The sequence below is a fragment of the Sorex fumeus genome, unplaced genomic scaffold (assembly GCF_029834395.1).
Source record: "Sorex fumeus unplaced genomic scaffold, SorFum_2.1 ptg000045l, whole genome shotgun sequence".
NCBI classification, from domain to species: Eukaryota; Metazoa; Chordata; class Mammalia; order Eulipotyphla; family Soricidae; genus Sorex; species Sorex fumeus.
Genome location: NW_026606102.1, coordinates 419,210 through 444,126, shown reverse-complemented (window position 1 = coordinate 444,126; position 24,917 = coordinate 419,210). Strand labels below are relative to the sequence as shown.

General features: G+C 43.1%; 2 protein-coding genes across 2 annotated transcripts in view; both read right to left on the bottom strand.

Annotated features, from left to right (window-relative positions):
* The window catches only part of SLC35D1 (solute carrier family 35 member D1), a 28,338-nt gene extending 12,075 nt beyond the window's left edge, over window positions 1–16,263 (bottom strand). The window contains exons 1-8 of the mRNA XM_056122323.1: window positions 15,965–16,263; window positions 14,919–14,952; window positions 14,733–14,819; window positions 13,988–14,055; window positions 12,404–12,475; window positions 11,220–11,288; window positions 8,998–9,100; window positions 5,462–5,554 (exon numbers count right to left, since the gene is read on the bottom strand). Coding sequence (XP_055978298.1) covers window positions 5,462–5,554; window positions 8,998–9,100; window positions 11,220–11,288; window positions 12,404–12,475; window positions 13,988–14,055; window positions 14,733–14,819; window positions 14,919–14,952; window positions 15,965–16,167 — 729 coding nt within the window. The 5' untranslated portion in view covers window positions 16,168–16,263. The remainder of the gene's footprint in view (window positions 1–5,461; window positions 5,555–8,997; window positions 9,101–11,219; window positions 11,289–12,403; window positions 12,476–13,987; window positions 14,056–14,732; window positions 14,820–14,918; window positions 14,953–15,964) is intronic.
* Window positions 16,264–16,815: 552 nt separating this feature from the next.
* CUNH1orf141 (chromosome unknown C1orf141 homolog) overlaps window positions 16,816–24,917 on the bottom strand; it is a 57,114-nt gene continuing 49,012 nt past the window's right edge. Inside the window, exons 9-10 of the mRNA XM_056122201.1 lie at window positions 18,329–18,405; window positions 16,816–16,948 (exon numbers count right to left, since the gene is read on the bottom strand). Coding sequence (XP_055978176.1) covers window positions 16,816–16,948; window positions 18,329–18,405 — 210 coding nt within the window. The remainder of the gene's footprint in view (window positions 16,949–18,328; window positions 18,406–24,917) is intronic.

Here is a 24,917-nt window from a genome sequence, read left to right as displayed (position 1 = left end):
GATGTGGCTCAGTGGCACAGCACACACAAAGCAGTGTGAAGCCCTGAGTTCAACCCCTGGCACCATATACACACACCAAAACAAGATACACTGTCAATGGCCGCACAAAAATGTTCATTCTTTGAGAAAATATATGTAGGTAGACATACTTTGTCCATGCAGATATATGTATAAACTTTATCAGTATCTTTAATGTTTTGACGACAAGCATATCTTTAAAGGGTCAACGGTGACAATGAACTTGGGTTATTGGCAAACTCTTAGCTGAAACCCTACCACACAGCCCTGCTCACCAGCGGCCAGGAAAATGAATTGACGGGGAAAGAAACCATCTACAATCTCTTGTACTATGAGTCTCTTGAGCACGTGAGTCATCTATGGCTTCCACTCGGGTGTCCTATACTAGCTGATAAAAGGAACCACTTCATCCCCAGCCCTCTGCCTCCCTAAGCTCTCTCAGCAATAACCTCCAGAACAGGTCGGCACTTCTTACTGCAGTTGGTGAATAAGGAAACCAAGCCCTGGCCCAGCGATGCAGCTCAGGGGCGGAGAGCCTACCCTGCATTACAAGCTGAGATGTCTCAACTTAGATCCCCGACAACACCTCACTCTCAGCCTCAACCAGAACACTGCAATCAAGTGTGTGTGACTCGGGAAGGGGCAGGAAAAGAAAAATAAAACACAAACCCAAGTTCTAGCTCTTCTACAAAGAAAATTCCTCTTCAGAACTATGCCAAGAGTGATCCCTGAGTACAGAGGCAGATACACAGTGCAGAGCCAGGTATTTCCTAAAGTCAGCCCCCACCCCACGCCACCCCCCAGAAAAGAAAAGAAAAAATTTAAAAAAAGAATCCTGATCAAGAAAAAGAGACAGAGACTGAAAGAATCCTGACATTCAAACATACCCAGTTCTTCCTAATCTGAGCATTTACAGTTCTAGCTGACAGATGTCCCCTTAGATGCTAAATCTCCAATCATCTCCAAAATTTTTCAAAGACCACACCATAGTTCTCACATATTCTCAAGAGAACTCAGCACAGGGCTTCCTTAGTACAAGGACAATTAACATGAACTATTAATAAGAACTAAAGTTCAAATGAAAGTGTAGTGAACCGACTCAGAGCATACAAAGAATTTAGGAACAAAGCAAAACTTTTTTTTCAAAAAACTCTCCCTAACTTTCCAATTTAATCCAACTCACACTCTACTAAGACATCATTGATCATTCATATTATATCTTGTTAGTTCCACAAAGCAGTCCATCTCCAAGGAGACAGAAATTAGCCACTTGCATTTCCATCTCAAATGTTATTTCCTGGACTGAGGAGATAGTACAGTGGGTAGAGTGCTTGCCTTGCAAGCTGCCGCCCTGGGTTTGATTCCCAGCATGGTATTATGAGCCCACCAGGAATGATTCCTGAGCGCACAGCCAGGAGTAACTCCTGAGCACTGCCAAGTCGGCCTGCTCTCCCATACCCACCACCAAATATTATCTCTCAAAGAACCTACACTTTATGACTTTTATTGACAGATCTGCTCCCTAAGTTGGTTATAAAGCTCTCAAAGAGAAGACGACCACCACCTAACTGATCGTCAGTTTTACAATCACTGGAGTCTAGTTGTGGAAAACACAAAAGAGCACTTAATCATTAGGGGAGGGAGTTAAGAGGAAAAGCATGTTGAGGGGAAGAGTGTTTAGAAAGAGTGTTTAGAAAAAGTGTAACAGTCAGCCAGTGGGTCCAGCTATATCCTAATAAAAGTTTTATAAAAAAACAACATTAATGAACAATAAATTAGGATGAACAAATGTATGTGAAATCCAAAATAAAAACAATTGAGTTCAGCTTCCGTAATTTTCACCTAACTTGAAAGTACTTCAAGTGAAAATACTTAGACAAACTCTTTCTTCTTTTTTTTTGAATTGAGTCACTGTAAGACCCTAACAAAGCTGTTCATGATTAGGTTTCAGTCATACAGTGTTCCCACACCCATCCCTCCACCAGTGTACATTTCCCAGCACCAGTGTCCCAATTCCCTCCCATCATAGCCCCCATCTCTATGGCAGGAACTTTTCTTCACTATCTTTCTCTCCCCTCACACCACCACCCCCCCCCCCCCGCCCTCGCCTTTTCTCTCTTTTTCGCCTCCGCTCCCTCTCTCCTTTTGGGCATTGGGTTTTGCAATACAGATACTGAAAGGTTATCTGGCATATGGTATATCCCTTTACTTACTTTAAACATTCAGTTCTTGTGCAGCGTGATCATTTCCAGCTATCATTGTCATCCCAGTTCCTTCTCTGTCTTACCTACCCTCTACCCCCCACACACTTGTGATTGATTCCAACCATAACTAGTCGTCCGAGACCGTTTTCCCTAACCATGGATATCAGTCTTGTACTGCATGTATTTTTCATAAACCACAAATGAATGCAGTCATTCTGTATCTGTCCCTCTCTGACTCAATTCACTAGCATGGTACTCTCCAAGTTCATCCATCTATAGGCAAATTTCATGACTTCATTTTCCTAACAGCGGCACAGTATTCCACTGTGTCGATGTGCCATAGTTTCTTTATCCATTTGTCTGTTCTCAGGCACCCTGGTTAACTCTGTCATTCTAAATACACAATTCACCCAAAATAAATCTTTCTTGCTCTCCGCTTGGCATTTTAGAAATAATTGTATGGCATGACATAGGTGCTGGCTAATGCTACAATGGCAATCATATTCAATTACAAATGAATCATATCAATATATATACCTCAATCTTATATGTTAAATTTTTTGGAAAAAAAAAGACAAAAAGCTGAAACATCACTGCTGTGCTGGGAGAGAACTGGTCATTCTGCATTATGTTCTTGCCTCATAGCTAAAGAGAAGCAGAACACTAGGCAAAGATCATGGTCTTTGAGTCCAGACTTTCTATGCACCAACCTTGAGCAAGTTACTCAGTCTCTCAAAATTCTACTTCAACAGAGTTAAAATAGGAATAAATCCTATCTTACAGCCCTTCAGAGTCTATATTACATATACAGACTAGCATATTATAGGGATGCAATAAATGTTTTTCTTGACAATTTTTCACAACCATGAAATACATATTCAACACTTCATTAGAGCAAATGGACAGCTTCCCATTTCCATTTCTGAAATGAGGTCAGAGTTCATCAAAATATTTATACATGGTGAAAAGTATCTGTGCTGGTTTTTAAATTCAAGAGTTCTTGATAATAAAAACAAGTTTTACAAGCAGTCTCCTATAGTCAGAAACATTTTTGAAACTGCCTTCAAAAACTTATTTCATTATGCAATTTGCTGCAACACTGCTGGAAATGGAAGATATCACGTTGAGTGAAGTAAGCCAGAAGAAAGAAAAACACAGAATGATCTCATTTATCTGTGGTATATAGAATGCTGGATGAGGAAATACTGAATGAGGAATTGTAGTGTAGGAAAGGGGGATGCTTAGAACACCCTTGACCCCAGTATTTAGAGAGGAGGAAGACAGTGGAGGAAAGAAATCCAGGGGGGGGTAGAAAAAAAAGGAAGTAATAGGTAAACAGGCAACAGGGCTTTGGTTACACTGGTGATGTGGGTGAGTGGTATAACGATATATCCAAAACAGACTCAACAACATGGAAAACATGAGATCTAAGCTGCAACCACTGGAATTTTGTAATGTGCCTGCAAAGCTGACAGGCAGGGATGGGGAAGAGGTTGAGATTGGAATGTGGGAAAACCGGTGAAGGGAGGTTGACACTGGTGGTGGGATTGCTGCTGAATGCTCTATGCCTAAATCTCAACTATCAATGACTTTGTAAAATTACAGTTCTCTGATTACAAAAATAAAAGGAAAAACACTTATTTTAACTCCTACTGACTATGGAAAACATTGCTACAATTGGAATAAGACATTTATTTAAAAAGAAACTACCTGCCAGAGAATCATGAGAAGGAACCCTTTTTATTTTTTCTTTGGGGGGTGCACACCTGGAGATGTACAAGAATATTCCCAGCTCTGTACTCAGGAGTGGACCCTGGCACTACTCATAAGCAGTACCTGGAGTGCAATCAGGGTCTGCCATGTATACAGCAAGCATCTTAATTCTTATTTTTTTAATCAGTCTAATTTTTATTTTTATTTATTTTTAAGTTTTGAATTTTTTAATTAATCGCCGTGAGGTAGTTACAAACTTACAAACCTCCGTGCTTATGTTTCAGTCATACAATGATCGAGTACCCACCTCCATGAATGCTCATTCTCCACCCCCAATGTTCCCAGTATCCCTCCCACCCACCTCCCCCCCACCACCCCCCACCTGTGGCAGGCACATTCTCTTTTACTCTCTCTCTCCTTTTGGGTGTTGTGGTTTACAATATAGGTATTAAGTGGTCATCGTGTTCAGTCTATAGTCTACTTTCAGCAAGGCATCTTAACTCTTGTACTCTCTTTCCAGTCCTAAAAATTGAAATTCTTGTCAGAACATTAGATTTCTATTTAGTTTAAAATTTTGACGGACTAAAGAAATAGTATACTGGGTAAGGCACTTCCCTTACATGTGGCTGGCCTGGGTTCAATCCCCAACATCATATATGGTCCCCTGAGTGATGCCAGGAGTGATACTTAAGCACTTAGCCAAAAGTCAGTCCAGAGCACAGATGGGTTTGGTCCCAAATCCAAACTAAATCAATATAACTTTTGACAATTTCTACAAAATATTCATTTTCCTCCTAAATATGAGCTTACTCTGCAACCATATTCTAGATTTACTTAGTTAAACATTTGCAGAAAAATGAACTATTTTATGAGTTTCGGTGGCCGCCCACCTACGAGATGCTTCGTCAAAACCCTGAACAAAAGGTTTGAGGTTCTTAGTGTTCCTGGAGCGAGCAGATGACATCAGGCTACACTAGCACACACCAGGGACAAATGGAGATGTTACTGGCGCCCACTTGAGCAAATCGAAGGTCAACAGGGGTGACAAGTGATACAAGTGATTTATGAGTTTCTATCTATATGGTTAGATCACCACATAGTGCTAAGTTTCTTTCTGAGGAAAGAAACTAGCTTGGGATTTATACCAGGAAGACAATTTCAACAGAAAAAAAACAGCTTTCTGGAGATGGCTTGTTTTGTTTCTCAGGGAAGACCATGTTCCTACTCACATTTTGTCATTTAGAAGAAACATCAAAATTTCTTTCCTCTAGCATGTAAGAGTAGGATACTAGTTAGCATGCGCTATTTTTATGTGACAGTAAGTCTATTTTAAGCCATTTTAATCCTAACTGGTTCTTTGGCCAAGAAAAAGGTTAGTATGACACTGGCAAGCTAAAAAGCAAAGTCTCCGTTTTTGCTCACTTAATAAGCACATTTCTTTTTCAACAACCCCAAGTCTATCTTCTGTTATAAATAACAATACAATTCAAAAATACGAGCCATTAAACCACACTGGGAAAGTCTACCTTTTGTGCATCTCCTGTAAAATATGCAATGGCCAGGGTGGGCAGAATCATGAACAGTGCATTATAATAGAGCAGACCGTATTTTCCCAGCTCCTAGAAGAGAAAATAATTAGATGTTTTATTGCTTTTAGCAGACAGAGACAATCTGGTACAGAGTACACCTCCCTTTAAATGTAACTCCCCCATATCCACGGAGCAAACTAGTCATTAGAAGTTTGGCAAATGTTAAGAAATACCCTAGAAAGATATACCCAAAAACCAAGAAAGAAAATTCTAAGATTTGCAATTTATCTGAAATAGATGGAGCTGGAGCAACAGGACAGCCAGCAGGGCACTTGTGTTGCACACTGCCAACCGAGGTTCAATCCACAGCAGCCGTTTGGTCCCCCTAAGACCCACCAGAAGAGATCCCTGAGGGCAGAGCCAGGAGCAAACCCTCAACACCACTAGGTGTGGTCCCAAAACCAAAATAAAATTTATCTGAAACAGATGACAGGAGTAAGTTGGGAAGACATCAGTTTGAGCACTATGAAAACTCCTATGTACAGAAATATTTCTTTTCTCTTTCCGAAAATGAAATAAGCAAACCGTTTTTTCAGAACCACAACACAACACCATTTACCGTATAAACGGTTAGATCCAGACACGGATCTAGACCAACTGAGATGCAAATTTCCAGGTAAGTAATTCTGTGTATGTGAAGTGCAATAAAAACTGAAGTCCCTAGAGAGATGGCTCCAAGAGGCGCAGCACACGCCTGGTATGCTCAAGCGCTGGTTCCTTTCCCAGCAGCACCAGAAACACACCCTAAGCCAGGAGTAGGCCCTAAGTCCTTCTAGGCGTGGTCCAAAAACAAAAATAGAGAAGAGAAAGTAAAATTAAGACCGCCACTGCTCCCCAAACAGTCTGAATAGATGTTCCTTCAGCTACTCTGGGCCCACCCTGATTCACACATTTCCCAGACATTCAACAAAAGTAGGTCAGTGCATGGCAGAGAGGCTGAGCGGGGCTGAGGATGGTGTGGAATCTGCCTGGCTTCTGTGACTGAAAGATCACGGAATGGTGTGGAAAGTCCACCTACCTTCTTAAAAGTGGCTCTGAAAGACTGAAAACATTTGTCAACAGAAAATTAAGTGACTGGACTATGACTGGCTATATTATGATGCAGACACACTATGAAGTATTATGCAGTCACTAAGAAGGTTTGAAAGTCCTGAGGTGGGGAGGCAGTTCAAAGGGCTGGAGTGCACAGTCACATAGCACAAAGCCCTAACTTTGATCCCCAGTACCATGTGCCCCCTCCCCACACGCCTGGTGGCCCAAGCACTGTGAGGCTGGAGAAGCACTGGATCACCAGGATTGAATTGCCTAACCCAAGTAGTAGCCAGGTTGTGTATTGCCATGAGTGGTCTCAAGGCTTCCTGAGCACTTGGGAGAATCTCCCTCCCCACCTCCAAATGTTAAATAATCCTAATAAGGATCTTTCTGAATCAGGTTTGGGGGCAGGGGAGAGCCTCAAGGAAATGATACCCAGAGTACTCAAGGCTTACTCCTGGAGGGGCTCAGGGGACCATATGTGGTGCTGAGAATTCAGATCCCGGTCAGCCATGTGCAAGATCCTACTCACTGTACTACTGTTCCAGCCCTCATGAAAACAGTATTTAATAAAACATAGATTATAAGACTTTATATATCATACCTCCTGTTTACAAGTTTACAGAGTTAAGCATATACAAGTACACAAGTACCCGCACAAAAAATGTATATTTATGTATATATTTATATATATGCATAAAGTAGCGTTCACATACATACTAGTGGTATTAAGGGACGCACATGCCCCACCTCTTCTGGTTTATCTTTGTTTCTACAACTTCAATCAGAAACACATGTATTTATGTAATTTAAGATTAAAAATGCTTTAAATCCCACGATCACCACCACCCACCACCACCCTCCCCCCAAAAACAATGCTTTAAAATAAACAGCATTCAGATCTAAAACAGAATCCTAAGTGTTTATACCACACGACAGACCCACTCAAAGGACTATGATTAAAATTCCACGTGACAGAACTCCTACTAGGAGTATGTCAGTATGGCCATAAACCAAACCACACTCAGGGCCACCCTAAGTATTAAAGAAAAGGTGCACCTCCCTACAGCAGCAAGAAAAACAGTATTAGGACAAAACACCTTTAACAGGTATGTAGTCAGCCAGTGATAAATAGCATTATCCAGGAAGAAGGGAAGACAGCAGAAACATATACACCCATGTAACAAATGACAAAATCTCTTTCTCTTATACACATACACACACACACACACACACACACACACACACACACACACACACACTCATGCATAAGCTGTCCAGACAACTGACAAATGCCAAAGTCTCATACTCTCTGTCACACCATCCAGACAACTAACAAATGCCAAAACCTTAAATGCCAAACTGTTCTGTTTTTCTCTTCACATTTAAACTGTGCTGAACCTTTCCCCTGCCATTGTAAACAGAGTACAATAAAGCTTAATTCAGGATATGACTGTAAACACACAGTTCTGGATTGTGTCCTTATGCAGTGCTGCCATGATACAAGTTCTCTAGAATCTAGTATTTATATTTTTGTTTCCAGTTTTGGGGGCACACCCAACAATGTTCAGGGTTCACGCCAGGCTCTGCACTCAGGACTAACTTAGGGCAGTGTTTGGGGTATCAGGCATTGACCATCTGAAAGGCAAGAGCTCTACCCACTATACTATCTGTCCAGCACAAACTTAATTTGGGTCACACCAGGCGATGCACAGGGGTTACTCCTGGCTCTGCACCCGGGTACTCCTGGTGGCGCTCAGGGAACCATATGGGATGCTGGGAATCAAACCTGGGTGAACCGTGTGCAAGGCAAACACCCTACCCGCTGTATTATCGTTCCAGCCCCACACACTTAATTTTTAAAACTGTGTGGGGGGGGGCGGGGGGCGGGGGGAAGCAATGGGAAAGGGGTCACAAAATTTTTAAAAATATTTATAATTATTGTAAATTCTGGTTTTATATGTCCAGGGTCATGTAAAAATTTATTGGGAAAATAGGGGTAATGAGTAGAAAAAGTTTAAGTAGCCCTGCTTGAAAACAGCCCTGCTCTTGTACTTTTATGACTCCTTTCTATAATACCCCTCACTTATCCAATCCTTCTCAAAGCCAATATTCCCCTATCCTAAATAAAAAATAAGGCTGCTTCTTTATTTTTTTTTTAATTGAATCACCCTGAGATACACAGTTAGAAAGCTGTTCATGGTCAGATTTCAGTCACAATATCCCGACACCCATCCCTCCACCAGTGCACATTTCCCACCACACCAATGGCTCCCAATTTCCCTCCCAAAATAAAGCTCCTGTGAGAGCATTTTATCCTCAGATATCATCTATATCTTTCCCATAGCTCCTAAGTATTCCTTTCCTTCCTACCAAACCTGATAAACTGTCATTTACAGCATTAGCAAACATTGTGAAGGAAGCTTCAGATTGCTACTTACTTTTGAATCTAACTTTTGTTTTACATATGCACCATTTGCTGCTGTCAAGACATCATTTATCAGAATAAAAACATATCCTTCCAGATCAAATGCCAAATCAGAGCTGCAAAACATAAGCAACGTTTTAGTGACAATGCACATTCTTAAAAGAGCATTTCATTTCATTTTAAGTAGGTCTCAATTACAACAGTTTCAAGAACACATTTTATAAGTCACAACAATGTCTTAATTTCTGCTTCTGGTTTGCAAGTTCATGGTCAGAAATGAGAAGCACTAATACTTTAACACAAACATTCATGAGCCTAGATTCAAAGTCAAACAAAAAGCAGCAACGAGTACAGACATGTGAAGTGGGCAGAGGACAGCAGCTCAATCTCAGATAAGAAAACCAAACTGATGAAGTTAAGTTTTCTCCCCACCGGTTCACACGAAAGTCAGACTATGCTGCAAAAGTGGCTGGACTGCTGGGTGGAATTTCTGGCTTAAGGGTGGTGGCTATTTCGAACTGACGTCAAGCTACAACACAGAGTAGGAACTTCAGTGCAAAAAAAGTCTGCTCAGTAAGCCTAGGAAATGTAACCAGCAGGAAAAGAAAAACTGGTCTTCTAATATTCAGCAGAGCGCCAAGAATAACATGAAAATTTAGTAAACTGGGCTGGAGTGATCATACAGTGGGTAGGGCGCTTGCCTTCCATGCGGCTGACTCGGATTCGATCCCCGGCTCCCCAGAGCCTGCCAGGAGTGGTCCCTGAGCAGAGAGCCAGGAGTGAGCCCTGAGCACAGCTGAGTATGGCTCCAAAACAAAACAAACAAAAAACTGAGTAAATCACAGAAAGAGCATCTTTGAAGAAAAAAAAAAGTATGTTGGAGGCAGACGTTAGTACCTTAGCTAAAATTGGCTTAGGACACTGAAATATACCTGTAGCTGAACTACTATAAGGGATGAACGTCAAAGACACTCTGGGCCATCGCAACTCTCGACAGAACTAGCTTACTGTGCAGCCTGCTAAGAACCCCTAGCCTTAAGACTCTGTTCTTCCCTATCTCTTTCCCACGAGAAAGGCTGAACTAGATAAGGCCAGTGCGGACAGCAATCCTCCTGAAAAACTTTGAGTAAGCCCTCATTAAATCCTGCTGTGTAGCTCAATTTTGGATCCCAGCAGCCTTAATTGAAATGCCTTAAAGACAAAAAGGCCATCTCAAAAAGAAAGGCAGGAGGATGGTACAGAATGTTTCCCAGGGATGCAATGATGTTTCACCAATATAACCAAATTTGGGCAAATAATGAGTCCATCCTCTATTTTTCCTTCAGCAAGGAATTTTATTAGAAGATGTAGGGTAGAACAGAACTGGACTTATAAATATCCCATCACCCCAACACCATCTTCATCACCACACACACCTTTCCCAGAGGTAAAGGTAAATGAGCCAATTCAAGAAGTACACTAGCACTCTCAGATGGAAAACTGTCACTCAGCATTTGTGGTACTAGCAAATCCATATATGCATGCCCTGGGCTGGTGAAATGTTGCAGAGGTTTTTAGACATCACTGAAATTGTCTTTTTTTTTTTAAGGTATACATTGTCAGTATGAGTTTTTAAGACTGAAACGTAATAAAGTACAGCCTTAATAATTGGAGAGAATACCAAGCACTTGGATATACCACTGTGAGGTGAGGTAAAGCAATCCTCTGTTATTCTGCATCAACCGACTCCTCTGAGACATCATTGTTTTTAGCAGCACACTGATTTAAAGAATACCAATCATCAACGAAAGCACCCAGCTTCAGAGCCAAGCATAGATTCAAATTCCAACTCTGCCATGTATTAGTTATGTAGTCTTGAGCAGATTATTAAGTTCAGACTTTAGTTTCCTCAACTATGATACAGAAAACTATACCTATATTCTCTCGGTTATTGGAAAGAAAAACAAATAATACGTATAAAATGCCAAATATACTGTGTGGCTCATGGCAGGTGTTCGGTAAACAGGAAGACAACATATATATCCAAATTATATAAATTTACTTAAGAATTTTGAGAGTCCGCTATTGTCAGGTTTGATCTAAATAGAGCCAAAATGATTTAGCTTTTGAAAAGTTAAGTAGATGCTTTCCAATGATATGACTTATTTAGCCTATAACTATGTAACTGATCATTTGTTATCAATAATTATAATTTCCAATTTAACTTCATAAACTTTACAACAGCCCACATCTTACCTGGCAGCTACAAAGGCTCCAATAATCATTGAAAATACAGTCATCTTAATACCCCAAGAAAAAGTCTTTCTGCAAAAAAAGTTTTTAAAATTATGTTTGTCTTTAATTATTCACTATTTAATTATTTATTATAAGACAGCTCCTCCCTCTCCCCCAATTACATATTTTCTTATAAAAAGCTACAAATATGGGCTGGAGTGATAGTACAGAGGTTAAGGCTCTTGTCCTGCACATGGTTGACCCAGGTTCAATCCCCTGTGTCCCAGATAGTCCTCCAAGCCTTGCCAGGAGTGATCCCTGAGCACAGAGCCAGGAGTAAACCCTGAGCATTGCCAGGTATAGTCCAAACACAGAAGAGAATTTTTAAAAACTTTAAAGCTATAATTAAATATTCAATGTTTCCAAGGAGTTAGAGGTTTAAGAGTCTTCGTGATAAAGCAAAATTTTCAATTTTTATACAACCATACTTAGCTTTCTTATAATTATCATTAGCTTTTATTAATTTTTACAATTCTGAATTTATCTAAAGACTATCAAACACGAGGCTAGGAGACAGAACAGCGGGCAGGGTGCTTGTCTTGCACGCAGCTAACCCAGGTTCAATAACCCTGGTATCATATATGGTCCACTGAGCACACCAAGAGTGATCCAGAAAGGAATAAGTCCTAAGAATAACTGGTATGAGCAAAAAAATAAATAAAAAGAAAAGAAAAAAAATCAAACATATTTATGGTAAAAGTAACCAAAACATGAATACTATTTAAACCTAAACCACTGGGCCAGAGAGAAAGCAAAGCAATTCAGGTGCTTCCTGCCTTAAACAGTAGCCAACCCCAGTTTGAATCTCTGGTACCAAATTTGATCCTCAGTGTACCCCAGGGCCAATCCTGAGTATAGAACAGGAGTAGCCCTTGAACATTCCCTCAACCCAAACTAACCCCTTCAAGAAAATTCAACTTTGAAAAACAGTATTTTCAGGAACATTTAGCTAGCTTTCCAATTCTAATGAAGAATCTACTAACTATTCTCCTCACAAACTATCAATTCCTAGCTAATGTAATTTAACCTTTTCGAAAGATAAAGTAGAAACTAGACATATAATTTTAGTATCTCACACACACTGGCCACCTTCCAGGGTGACTGGGTTTTGTTAAAATCTAAAATATATTGGAAATTTAGCTCACTTGAGTAAAACTCCTTCAGCAAACATTGTAAACAGGATAGAGAACCTTCTCAGGACTGTAAACATTGGCAAGCTATTAAAAAAAAAAAAGCAATAATTAGGTAAAAGATAAAAATTATTTAAAGTAAGATTCTTTGTGTTAATAACATAAAATAATGTAAATCCCTTCCTGTTATGGAATTCCCATGCTGATATAATTTGTTATGAAACGCATATTTCTCTAAAAATAGTTTTCACATGGAAGTCTCAAAGGATTTGCTTTTAGAGAACTACTAAAAATGAGAAAACACTAAGCATAAAATGTAGAGATCATACATCCATTATCAGAAACGAAAATATCCACATTTTCATTTTATCCACATATTAGGTAAACAGCTTGGACAGTGACTGTATTGTCTTACAAAGAAAAAAATATCTTTCTCCTTTCTTCCCTCCACTGACTTCTCTTCCCATTCTTTAGCCACTAACCATATATGAAACATTCTGAACCATATGTGAAACATTCCGTGACTTTCCTTTTGTGGAGGTAATTTTGCCTTCCTCTAAATTCTCAAGGCGTTTTGCCTGCTCTGGTCAAACATACGACGTCTCACAATATAGCTGTTTCTAAACAAATTTCACCCTACTCCAACAGTGCTTTCACCTTAAGTGGCAACCAAAGATGGAGCATGCACAAATGGATGGGTGACAATGAATGAAAAAAGAAGAAATTCTAAGGGCATTTGCAGCAGGCCTGTATTTCTTTCCAAAGGAGAGCTGAGATGGGACAGATGCCACCACCACCCTGCACCAGGATAAATCTGAACTCCCTGGACCCCTTCCCCGAGATAGCCCCTGGGTGACTGTCAGATCTTGGGTCTGATGAAATAACACTGTGTCTGTCTCCAGTGATCTCCCCTGGATCAAGAGTGTTAGCTCATCTGGAAGAGATGAAGCATGGGTTCCTAGTCAATGGTTTCCCTGTGTGTGTGGTTTTAACACATACACCCTGCGCGCTTTACCAGAAGCTTCGAACTGGGTGCTCGGAGGATGGCCAGGCTATGTTGTCACGGAGAAGAGAGCTCTATTCTTTCTAAGTGTGTCTGCTGCCTCCACAGCTATACTGCCAAGGATGAAGCAGCAATCACATTTGCATCAGGCTGCCACTGGATAGAATTAACTACTTCATGCGGAAAGAAAAAAAACTAAGAAGTTCTCACAGCCACCCTCTAATTCTGTGTGGAGAATGTTCCTGAAGTATAACATTTATGAACCGGCTAAGGAACTGAAATCTGAGAAGCTTCGCATCTATCCTTCACTACTATGGGTCTAGAAAAACAATGAAAATCCCTTGTCATAACACTGTTACATTTATAGACTCCCATCACCAAAGTATTTTCCCAGCAAGTGGGACAACAAGCAAAAAGTCCTCTCAAAACAGCTTAAATTAAACTTGGACATAAAATCTTAGCAGAGACTTTCTGATCCTTTCTCTTTTTTCCCAGATTTAAAAAAAAAAAAATCAACGTATTAAGTATTTGGCATTCACATACAATTTTAAGAACACATTATATAAGCCGCACTAGAAAAATAAAGTTATCCATACTTCAGTTTCTTTGTGCTGAACAGTCCTGTGATTTGGTTCCCAAAATATAGTAGAGGTAGTGGAAACGTCTAGAAAATTTAAAAAGGGATAACAAAACTCAATAACAAAGATAGCTGCAACAAGGTCCTTTCAAACAGAAACAGTTGTTAACATGATCAAATTCTTTCCACTTAAAACACAAGATTAGTTTTATACACAATGTTGGCCCCAAGAAGCATTAAGTGACAGTTTATTCCTGGATAAATACTGTGGCGAGAGAGAGGGAGGGTGGGGGGGGGGGGCGAGCAGAAACAGGCATCTGATCAAATGATATTAGAAAAAAATATTTGCTTTACACATGATAATGCCTTCAGCCCAAGGCTCTAAGGTCAGTTGCAAAAAAGAAAAGGCAATTCATCCCCCAGTGGAGTAAAGCTGAGGCAAAGAGAATCAGAAAATAAATGCAAAGAAAAATGAGTACAGAATACACTGACCAGATCAGATAAGTGGTGAAAGTGTGAAAACTCTTGTATTCCTAACAAGTGTCCATTAACTAAGCCAGAACCCAAAGACTTCTAAAATAAGTTTCTTTTTCAAAATTACTGCATTTATCATGCCGACTCTTATCGGGGTGATTTCCAGGCTGCAACATTTAAAATAAGCAGGCACTACATATATATATATATATATATTTTTTTTTTTTAAAGTGTGATGTCCTTTTAGAAAAATGATGCATTTTGTTGCTGTCTTCTGTGTGTTGTTTTACCTTTCGAGGTACATTTCTGTCAAGGTCAGGAAACGTGACCACTCTGAGCGCCTTTCCCACCCAGAGAACTGCCACAGTGGCCACCATCTGCAGGCAGAAAACACAGGTTCACTGTTCGCCTTATAAAGACACACACACAAGTTCTAACGGCATCAACCGCGCGTCGGGCCGAAGATTCCAACTAACCTGGCCAAGTCCAACACATAGTGAGGAAGGAAACCTACAAAAAAAAAAAAAGAAGAAAAAGAAGAAAGCGAGGGTGAGAGAGAGAGAAAAAGAGGATCAGAAAAAGCCAAAGGCAGTTCTGTGCATTCAAAATACAGATACACAACCTGATTTAAAAAAAAAAAAAAAAAGCTTTTCTTCTTTCTTTTGATTTATTTCTTTATTGCTTTGGGGCCACACCCGCCCAGTGCTCAGGGCTCATTCCTGGCTCCCCTACTCAGGAATCACTCCCGGTGGGCACGGGGATGCCCGGGGATGGAACGCGGGTCGCCCGCGTGCAAGGGGTGCAGCCCTTCCCGCCGTCCGATCGCTCCTGGAAAAGCGGTTTGGTCCCCGAACCCACCACCTCCTGTCCGCGTCTTCTCCAAAGGAATAAAATAAATAAATAAAAATTTGGGAAAAAAAAAAAAATCTTCGTTGCCGTTGCTGCTGCTGCTGCTGCTCTTGCAGCTGGCGGCGGCTCGGGATTCTGTAGCCTCGGGCGGCCACTTGTCCCGTCTTGTCCGCCTCGCCCGTTTCCCCTCCGTTGCCCGGCGCGGGGGGGATGTTCCCGAGCGCTCTGGCCCCTTCCCCACCCCACTGCATCCGCACCCGCACCCCGCCGCGATGGCTCTCGGCGGGGCGGGGCAGGGTCGGGAGGGAAGGAGAGGGGTGCGGGTGCTGTCAGCGATCGCCGGGACCCCCCCCCAAACCCCCGGAAAGCCGCCAAGAAGTGTGTGGGGGGGGGGGGAAGGTTGCATCCTCGCAGGCACGGGCTTCGGGGGGCTCATTAGGCGGGGCGGGTATCCCCAAATCCTCCAGCCACGGTGGACAAGGGGTGTTTGGGGGTTGGAGTGTGGGGGGGGGGCGGGTCGCGAAGCCGCCCGAGCCGCGCCACCCCCATATCCCCAGCGCAACTTTGTTGGCCGCAACTTTGCCGCCCGGGCGCGGGGCGCCCCCCCCCCCCGCCCCGGCCGCTCCCCGGGGCTGGGCGCGCGCGCGGGGCCTGCGGCGGGCGCCCGCGCTACCTGTAGTTGGTGAGCACGCTCTTGTTGACCACGACGATGAGGAAGGAGCTGACGCCGTAGAAGCCGGCGGCCAGCAGCTTGAGGAAGACCGTCAGCGTTTCGGCCGGCGCCATCGCCAGCTCCTGCTCATGACTGTGTGCGGCGGCTTTCGCGGGGGCTTCTCCTTTAACCCCGGCATGCTGACGTCTATGAACTTCCGCCATGGCTGAGGCGGCGGCGGCGGCGGCGGCGGCGGCCTGCGAGGAGCGCGCGGCGCGGGGGCTCCCGGGGGACTCGCGGCACCGGCACCCGCACCCGCACCCGCCGACAGGGCCAGCGCCGAGGTGCCCGCGCGGCCGCCCCGCGTCCCCGCCCAGGGGCAGGGGCGCCGCGGTTTCCACCCTCCGAGACTTTGCCCGGGCATTGTGCAACGCGGGGTCAGAGGGGAGCGAGGGGCTGGGCCGGGCCGGGCCGGGCCGGTCGGGGCGGGGGAGAGCGTCAGGAGGAGGAGGAGGAGGAGGAGGGGCAGCGGCGGCGGGGCGCCCGGGCTTTCGGGGTGCGACGGGTGGCGGGGTGCGGACCGCGAAGCCCGGGAAGACGGCGACGGCGGCGACGACTCGGGGGCGCGGCGGCGAAGCACCGGCGCGGAGTGATGCGGCCCCTCTCGCGCGCCTGCGCGCCGCCCGCCCGCCGCCGGGTCCCTCCGCGGCGGCTACCTGAGAGCGGGGGATAGAGCCCGGCTGCGGGGCTGCACGGCCGTATTCTCCAGACGACGGGCGCAAGCCAACTACGCGCCCTCCCGCGCTCGCTCGCTCGCTCCCCGGAGTGGCAGAGTGAGCGTTTGCACAGAGTGGGTGTCCCCGCTACTAGACTCATGTGGAGTGCTCTTTAGGGCTCTCTGGCGGAGGATCAAAGTTCTTCTGCGATGTCAGGTTTAGCTCTGGAGTAAACAGGCCGTGGAAAACTCTTCTTTCTGCTTTGCCTCCAGCTAACTTTTTCTGGAGACTGGAAACACCAAACCCCGATTTGCATGGCAGAGCCAGGGAGAGCAGGTTTATGAGAGAAAGTATTGACTTCTTCCAAAAGAGGGACCAGATAATCAAGCAGTTTGGGGACTAGTGAAAAAACAAGATGCTGGGGGGGTGGGAGGGCAAAAGATATGAGTTCCAGTTCTAACCTTCCTAGAATTGCCCCCCTCACTAGTTGTGTGCCCTTGAGCCAGTTAATTGACTTCTCTGAACCTGGGTTGTCTCATTTTCTGCATGTTTAGCTAGCACTGAACTAGCTTTCTTCAGTGTTTGGCAGCTATTATTGAATATCAAGACAAATGATCCACTTAAGCAAAGAAATGGCATTTAATCTTGTGTCAAGAACAAAAAAAAAGAGGCGCACTCCCCCCCCCCCCCGTATTTTAATATTGTAATAAAACACACAGAGAAAATTTACCCTTGTAATCTCTTTTATATAAAGCTCAAAATTGCATAATACCAGATTTATCATTTTAATTCTGAGCAAGCAACTCATTGCATTGAGTACATTCAATGGTTGTGAATTCTTTACTCCACATCAAGCAGTGCTCAGGGCTTAACTCCTGGCGGTGCTGGGGACCATTTGTGGCCAGTCAGCAGCATGCAGGGCAAGGACCTTACCCACTGTACTATCTCTCCGCCCAATTGTGCAATTCTCACCACTACCATTTCCAGAACTTTTTCATTGCAAACTGAAATTAGGTAATCACTAAGCAGTAACTTCCTCCCCATTCCCCCAGCCTCAAGAAGTCACAGTTCTACCTGTCTCTATGCATTTGACTCCTGGCAGACTTCACATAAGGGAGATCTCACATTAGTATTGATCGCATTAAAGGGAGATCTTCACGTAAGTATCGATCCTTTTGTGCTACGTGTGGCCCATGGAAATGTTTTCATCCGCATGTCCAAACTTCCTGTGTAAAGCTGGCTCCCATCCCATGGTATATATGGCTTTAGATCTGTATGTTTTGATTATTCTGGGAACAGCTGGGTTCTGATGTTCCCGAAAGAAAAACTTCCATGGCCTGCAAGGGCTCAAGTGACAAAGAAGTCCACAGGCACCTCTACAGATGTATCCTGCGTTCCCCCACCACCAAAGAGGCAGCTTTGCCTGAAAAACAGTGTGACTTCTGCTTTGTCATGACACCCATCACTTCTTCCATCTGGGGCACTTTTTCTCCCCCTCCCCTGCAGAACTGGCCCTGAAGCAGCTGTCTGAAGGACTGCCTTCTCTCTGAGCACCTTCCAGCGCCTTGCCCCGCCTTCTGTCTTCTGCACACATTGGACATCTCTCCTCCTAGCCCTGACTCCCCACTTTCCAGATCTCCTTTATAGGGATTCTGAAATTACAGCTCACCTTTCAGCCTCCTCTGGGACTTTGCGCTCCTTGAGGGTGGGGCGAAGCTGGAACATTTGGCAGAGTTCAGATTGGTTCTGTTGAATGAATCGTGTAATTTTTTAACATTGGAGAAGGGCTAGATTTCCTTGACGGCCCATCAGCCAAAGAAAATAGCCAAAAACTTAAAATCTGAGAAGCAGCCTTTGGGAAAATTGCAATTATGTCCTGCATTGTGTAATCGTAAAATAAATCAGTGAGTGAGCGACGTCGTGGGCTCTCTCTTGCCTGCCACATGCATTTGGTGACCATGAGCCGCTTCCTCACCCCACCCTGCAGCCACTGCCAACAGACACATGAAGGAGGGAACAGGTCTGCCAGGCTGGCTGTTGATCAGTTACTGTTTATTCCATTCTCCTTACAGTCCTGTTCCATTCTCACCAAGAGCCCCATTCCAGTCTCACACTGCCCCTCATTCCCATCTCCTCCTGACCCCATGCTAGTCTCTCCACACTCCATCTTGCTGCCTTAGTGTAGAGCCCAACCTCCAAGTGTTGGGGGCAGCAACTATACCTAAGTCAGGTAGCACAATCAACATATCTAAAGCCCTTCCTTGGAGGAAGCTCTTCTGAAACAAAGATGCCCAGCTAGGAGATCTGCTCAAGGGCAGAATTTCATCTAGGGGTGCTTTTCTCCTTTCTGTAGTCCAACAACCATTTAAACATCTTCATTCTACTTAATAATTTTATTCATTTTGACCTAGTTGGCCGGGTCAGCTGAGTGCAAAGCAAATGCCCTGCCCACAGTGCTGTCGATTCCTCCGCCCCTCTTGGAGACCCTGGCAAGCTACCGAGAGTATCTCGCCCACACAGCAAAGCCTGGCCAGCTCCCCATGACATATTCAATATGCCAAACACAGTAACAACAAGTCTCATAATGGAGACGTTACTGGGCCCGCTTGAGCAAATCAATGGACAATGGGAGAGACAGTGCTACAGTGTATGGACACAGTAAGAGATACATTAAACTTATAGGGTGACTCTCCTGGGTACATCTCATTATAGATCCCAGACTATAGTGCTCAGGCCGGATGAGTACTTCCTAACCCAAAGCAGGGTCCTTGTTGAGTTGTTTCTCTTTGAATCATGACAGAATTTGTCATATCTGTGCTTTTAACATATATTTAAGGATTGTGGTGTTTGGCTTGGCCCATTTTGATGCCAGAGTAGCTCATAGCTTGCCCTGGGTCCATTCAGTCCCTTTGTCAGGCCCCTGCGTTGGGATGCTAGGAACGAAGGGCACCTGAGGCTTAAGTTGGGTAAATAGATGCCCAGAAGTGAATATTATTCGAAATTAATTAACTCCAAAGTTACAAAAACGTAGCACTAACTATCTTCCTGTGTCTATACAGAAAGGACATTGCTCTGAAGTAAACTATGCAAAGGACATAAGGAAAAGAAAAGGAAAAAAGCAATGGTTAATTTACAAATACAAATCCAGAGATATCTGAGGAATTTGACTTTACAAGTCACAGGTACTGCTTAGGAGAAATAGGTAATTAACTAGTTGGGGAAGAGAACACAGAGAAGAAGTTAAAGATAAACACAGAGGAATGGGAGTGCCTCAGGAGCACTGTGATGGGTGTAACCCAATAAACCTAAACTCCCTGCAGCCAGGGAGAAAGGACAAACCAGTGTTATCCTACACTGCATAACAGAAGCAAACCGACAAAAAGAAATGAAAAGAAAAAGATGTTAGATAAAAACACGGTAAGTGTTACTGGACTCCCAAACTACACCTTTCAGAGAAAGCCTCTGTTCCCAGTTTGGAGGTTCATCTTAGATTCATTTTCTGTGTGCATGTTTATATATATATATAAACATGTTTATATATAAACACTCATACAAACATGCTTTCAACATTAGAGGGACACAATAGCCAGGTCAGAAGAGTAAGATTCCCCAAGCCAGGCACTGTTTCCCACCCGTTTTCTGACCTTGAACAGTTGTTGAAGTGCCACAACCCATGTGAGCATCCAAATATCCAAATGAGATATGCAAGTTTCATATGTGATCCCCAGCAAATGCTACAACCAGAAGATTCACGGGCACTGTGTGCTGAGTGACACACTAGAATGCTCACAAGCATCACAACTAAATGAGTGAGAGCATGTGTAGGATCCCTTGAGACCGGTACGATCCCTGGCAAACAGCACAACCCACTGTGCTCCTGAGCCAAGGTTACTGCAACAACAGAAAAACAGGGAAGGGAAGGCAGGGGGCAATGAAATGAAATCTTTTTTTTTTAAATAAAGTTTTTAATAAGTAGTACAGCTTTTAGAGAAGAATAAAATGCCAGGTACGATTTTTGCAATAAGTCTATTGCAATGATATCCAGTAAAAATAAACCCCTTCCTAAAAGCATTTATTTGAGAGTATTTGTTATTATTTTTTTCACAGAATGATCACATGTGAAATAACACGATTGTTATTTAGGAACAAATGTTAAGAACTCTCTGTAGTAGGCCAAGCACTATATTGAGTTTCCCCCACTTGATCTTAGCCAGAAAGCTGAGAACTGTTTTGAATTTTCTCAACAACAGTAATGATTTGTGGATCTTCAGTAAAATGCTATGATAGTTAATGATTATTAGTAGGTATTTGACTTCTGGCTAACTAGGTTCTTGCATTCAGACTTATTTTCTACCTCAGTAATATTTAATCATGAAATTGTATATGTGACATTTTAACGTTACTGGATAAAGTCATGTAAAGACTGAAGCATCTCTTTAAAAGTTAAACAATAGTTTCCTTGAGCACAGGGACAGACGTGAGCCTTAAAAACTGCCAGGTGTGGCACAAACCAAGTCCTCAACACTCCCCCAGAAAAAAAAAATTTAAATTTCTTGAAGTGTTTTCACTGAGACATAATCTATATGGAAATATTCACATTGTAGCTTGACACATTTTGTATTGATCTCAATGGAACCACTAGCATGAAAACCTTTGGAATTAAATCACATTTTTATAGCAAAATATTACTTGAACCAAGAAATTCCTCCATGAGGAGAACTGATTCCTTGACAAGACTCTTCTTTCCTCTACATTTCTCCTCTTCTCTGGGTTCTCTTGCCTTTTTAGACTAGAATTTAGGTAGATCTTTTTTGTGTTCAGTCACCAATTTCTTATTTCACTGCCAGCCTAGGTTAGATGCATGTTCCAGCACTGGCAACTTTCTAGCCAGGAAAGCAAAGATCATATGTGTTTCTTAACTTAAACATTGCTTTAAAAAAATTCAGAGAACAGAAGAGCAGGAAAGGACAATGGAGCTGCTCCCTAATGCCTCAGAGGACACGCCCCTGAGGGTCTGCAAGGAATGAAGGGGAGCCTGGCATTTGGTTTTACTGTTGTGATTCATTAACTCATCTCCTTCTTAGTACCTCAACAGCCAGGACTGGTGAAAGAATTGTACACAGGAAAATATGGGCAGGGAGAGAGAGAGAGAGAGAGAGAGAGAGAGAGAGAGAGAGAGAGAGAGAATGTGTGTGGAATGTGTGTGAGAGAAAGAGAGAGAGGGTGGGAAGGAGAGAGGGAGGAAGGGAGGGAGGGAGTCATAGTGTGTCCCATCCCAGTCTTAAGTGACTATCGATGAACTTGACCCATCTTTTCAGCATTTGGTCTGTGCTTCTCCACTAGGCAACCCTGCCTCATTCAGAATGGGTGGGCTTGTTTTTACAAGGAGAGCTGGCAGTGCCATTATCTTCTCCAATCACCAGGTTTGGTGTTTATCAATCCTATGAAGAAGAAAAACCAATATCAAGGAATTGGATTCTAGGTGAACTGTGACCCATTCACAGATAAGCAGTTCAGACATCAACCTGTCACTTCAAACTCGGTATGTCTGCAACTGAACTTCCCTCATATTCCCTCCTAGTACAGTGCCTTGAACCCCTTGTCTCAGTGAAGCCTGATACCCACCTATCCACCATGTCTCTGCCCACCTATCCATCATGTCTCTGCCCACCCCCACTCACTCTTTATCCCACTCCAAACTTTTGCTTCTTTCACCACATTGCAGCTGCTCCTTCTCAGACACTAGTGGACTCCATGGAAGCAGTCTCCCTGCCCCTACACACACACACACACACAATAGCATTTGCATTACCCACCTTTTTCTCTTCTTCCCGTGACCTCTGGCTACCAATGCTCCTGGCTCTCTGGATGCCACATCTTACAATGCTTTGTAGGTTCCTCATCTTCTACCAGATCATTCAAGTTTCACATTTATCAGAGCTTGGGACTTCTCTTTTCATTTCATATATGTTCAAGGAATCATCTCATCCATAGGCTCCATTTATAATTTATCATTTTGTCAAGTTTCCCCAAATCTACATCACAAGTGTTGCTTGAACTTCAGACCAGTACAGACATTTTCTGAACATCCTCATTGGGATAACTCTCTGAGATTCCCCAGCATGTCTAAAATATCATCATTATCTCTTTTTTTTTTCTTTTGGTTTTTGGGTTACACCTGGTGATGCTCAGGGGTTACTCCTGGCTCGTGCACTCAGAAATTACTCCTGGTGGTGCTTGGGGGACCATATGGGATGCTGGGAATCGAACCCGGGTTGGCCGCGTGCAAGGCAAATACCCTACCTGCTGTGCTATCGCTCCAGCTCCCTGATTGTGATCTCTAGGCACCACCCAAATTGCTTCCCCAGGTGTCTCTGATCATACGAAATGATACATTCCGGCCAGCAGAGATCCTAGACTATTATTTAGTTATCCAAAAAATTTCTTATATACTACGTCCTGCTATATTATGACTGGAAGAAGGATTGTGAATAGAACTCAAAAGCAAGAACAATGCACTTACTACTGGTCTCCTGTAGGAAGAGATGCTGCTTCTACTTGGTCTGGATAAGCTAAGAGAAATAAAGCCATTTGCTATTTAAACAGCTGAAGACTAAATTTCAGGAACTGTAGTATTAACTGCTCCAGTGAAAATATTTAATCTGTGGTTCAGAGAGTCTAGGAAGTTAGAATAACCTCTGCACATAGAACCAGGAGTAAACCCTAAGCACAGCTGGGCATAGCCCCTTAAATCCACCCCCCCCCCCCATAAAATACTCCACGTGGAACATTAACTACAACCCAATCTCCTGATTTACCTCATCTTTTTCTCCTATGTGCTTGTAATATCCTGTTATTTGTCATGATCTGCCTTTGGCAATGGACAAACTGGTCTTTAAAAGAGAAAACAATAAATAGCACCCCTTATGCATCTTTCCAAGTTTTAAATAATGATAGCACTCATCTCTGCAATCCTATCCCAGGACACTATTCCTTTTTATAAACTACACTGGTAGAATAAGACTATTCCAGATAATGACTCTTTCCACCAATAAGATCCTTCTATTCTGTGGGTCTAAGAGTTAATGTGAGGATTATTACCAATTATCAATGATATCTATTATTTCTAAAACACTTATCTCTTCTAATTACATATTAACAAACTAGATAAATGGACATGCAATGGGTCTTCAGAACTCTTGTGCCCACTATGTTTTCAACTAAGCTAAGATTCCAGTTATCACTTGACTGATAAAGCTCTTACTTTCACTAGTAGACCACAATATTCTGAGTGGCCAGGGATTACTAAGGAGTAGCCAGTGTTTAATAAACCTCCAAAAGTCTGTGTATTTCCCTCTCTCAGCACACAGTCACTCTCATGTCTGCGTATCCTTTGAGAAAAATGTAGAGGAGGAATATAGAATCTTGTGCCGTGAGTCGGGACTCTTCCTGATAGAGACTTGACTTCTTCTGGGATCCATGGTGCACAGGTTCTGGAAACTAGTAGCTGAGATATTGTGATTCTCCATTGCAGAAACTCAGAGCAAAATTTTTTTCCAAGCAGATCTGGTTTTACCTGCAACATAGATCAAGCCCAACTTTCACAGGCTGCCTCTTTAACATGCCATCCTTAGCAACATCAGAAGCAGTAAGCCACTGCCAGAGATTCCTGAGAATTAAAGTATTCCCATTACCACATTGTGACTGCTTTCTTTGTAGGCGATCACACTCAGTTATCACAGTGGTTAAATATTCAACTGACCTTAATATTCCAGAACTTCCATCATCTCTGTGTTATAGAGAAGTGAAATGTCAATAGTGAAACATTATATCTGACTTAGAGCCAGCAGGCTCATATAGACTCTATACATAAAAGTGCTGGTGGTGGTTGTATTTTTTGAACTCTCTCGGGATGTTATTGGAGCATAGGTGTATGAGTCCTGGTGAAAACACACCAACATTTCTATCTCCTAAACCGTGGCATTCCTTCATCTACATGATATAGGAGGAAGTGCTGGTCTTAGTGTCATTAAGCAAAGACTATAGGGATCTTGTGAAAATGAAGATGGAACACTGGGAATAGAACTGGTTTAAACGTCTTTTAAAAAAATATTTATTTATTTATTTATTTGTTTGCTTTTTGGGTCACACCCAGCGACGCACAGGGGTTACTCCTTGTTCGTGCACTCAGAAATTACTCCTGGCCATACTCGGGGGATCATATGCGATGCTGGGAATCGAACCCGGGTCGGGCCACG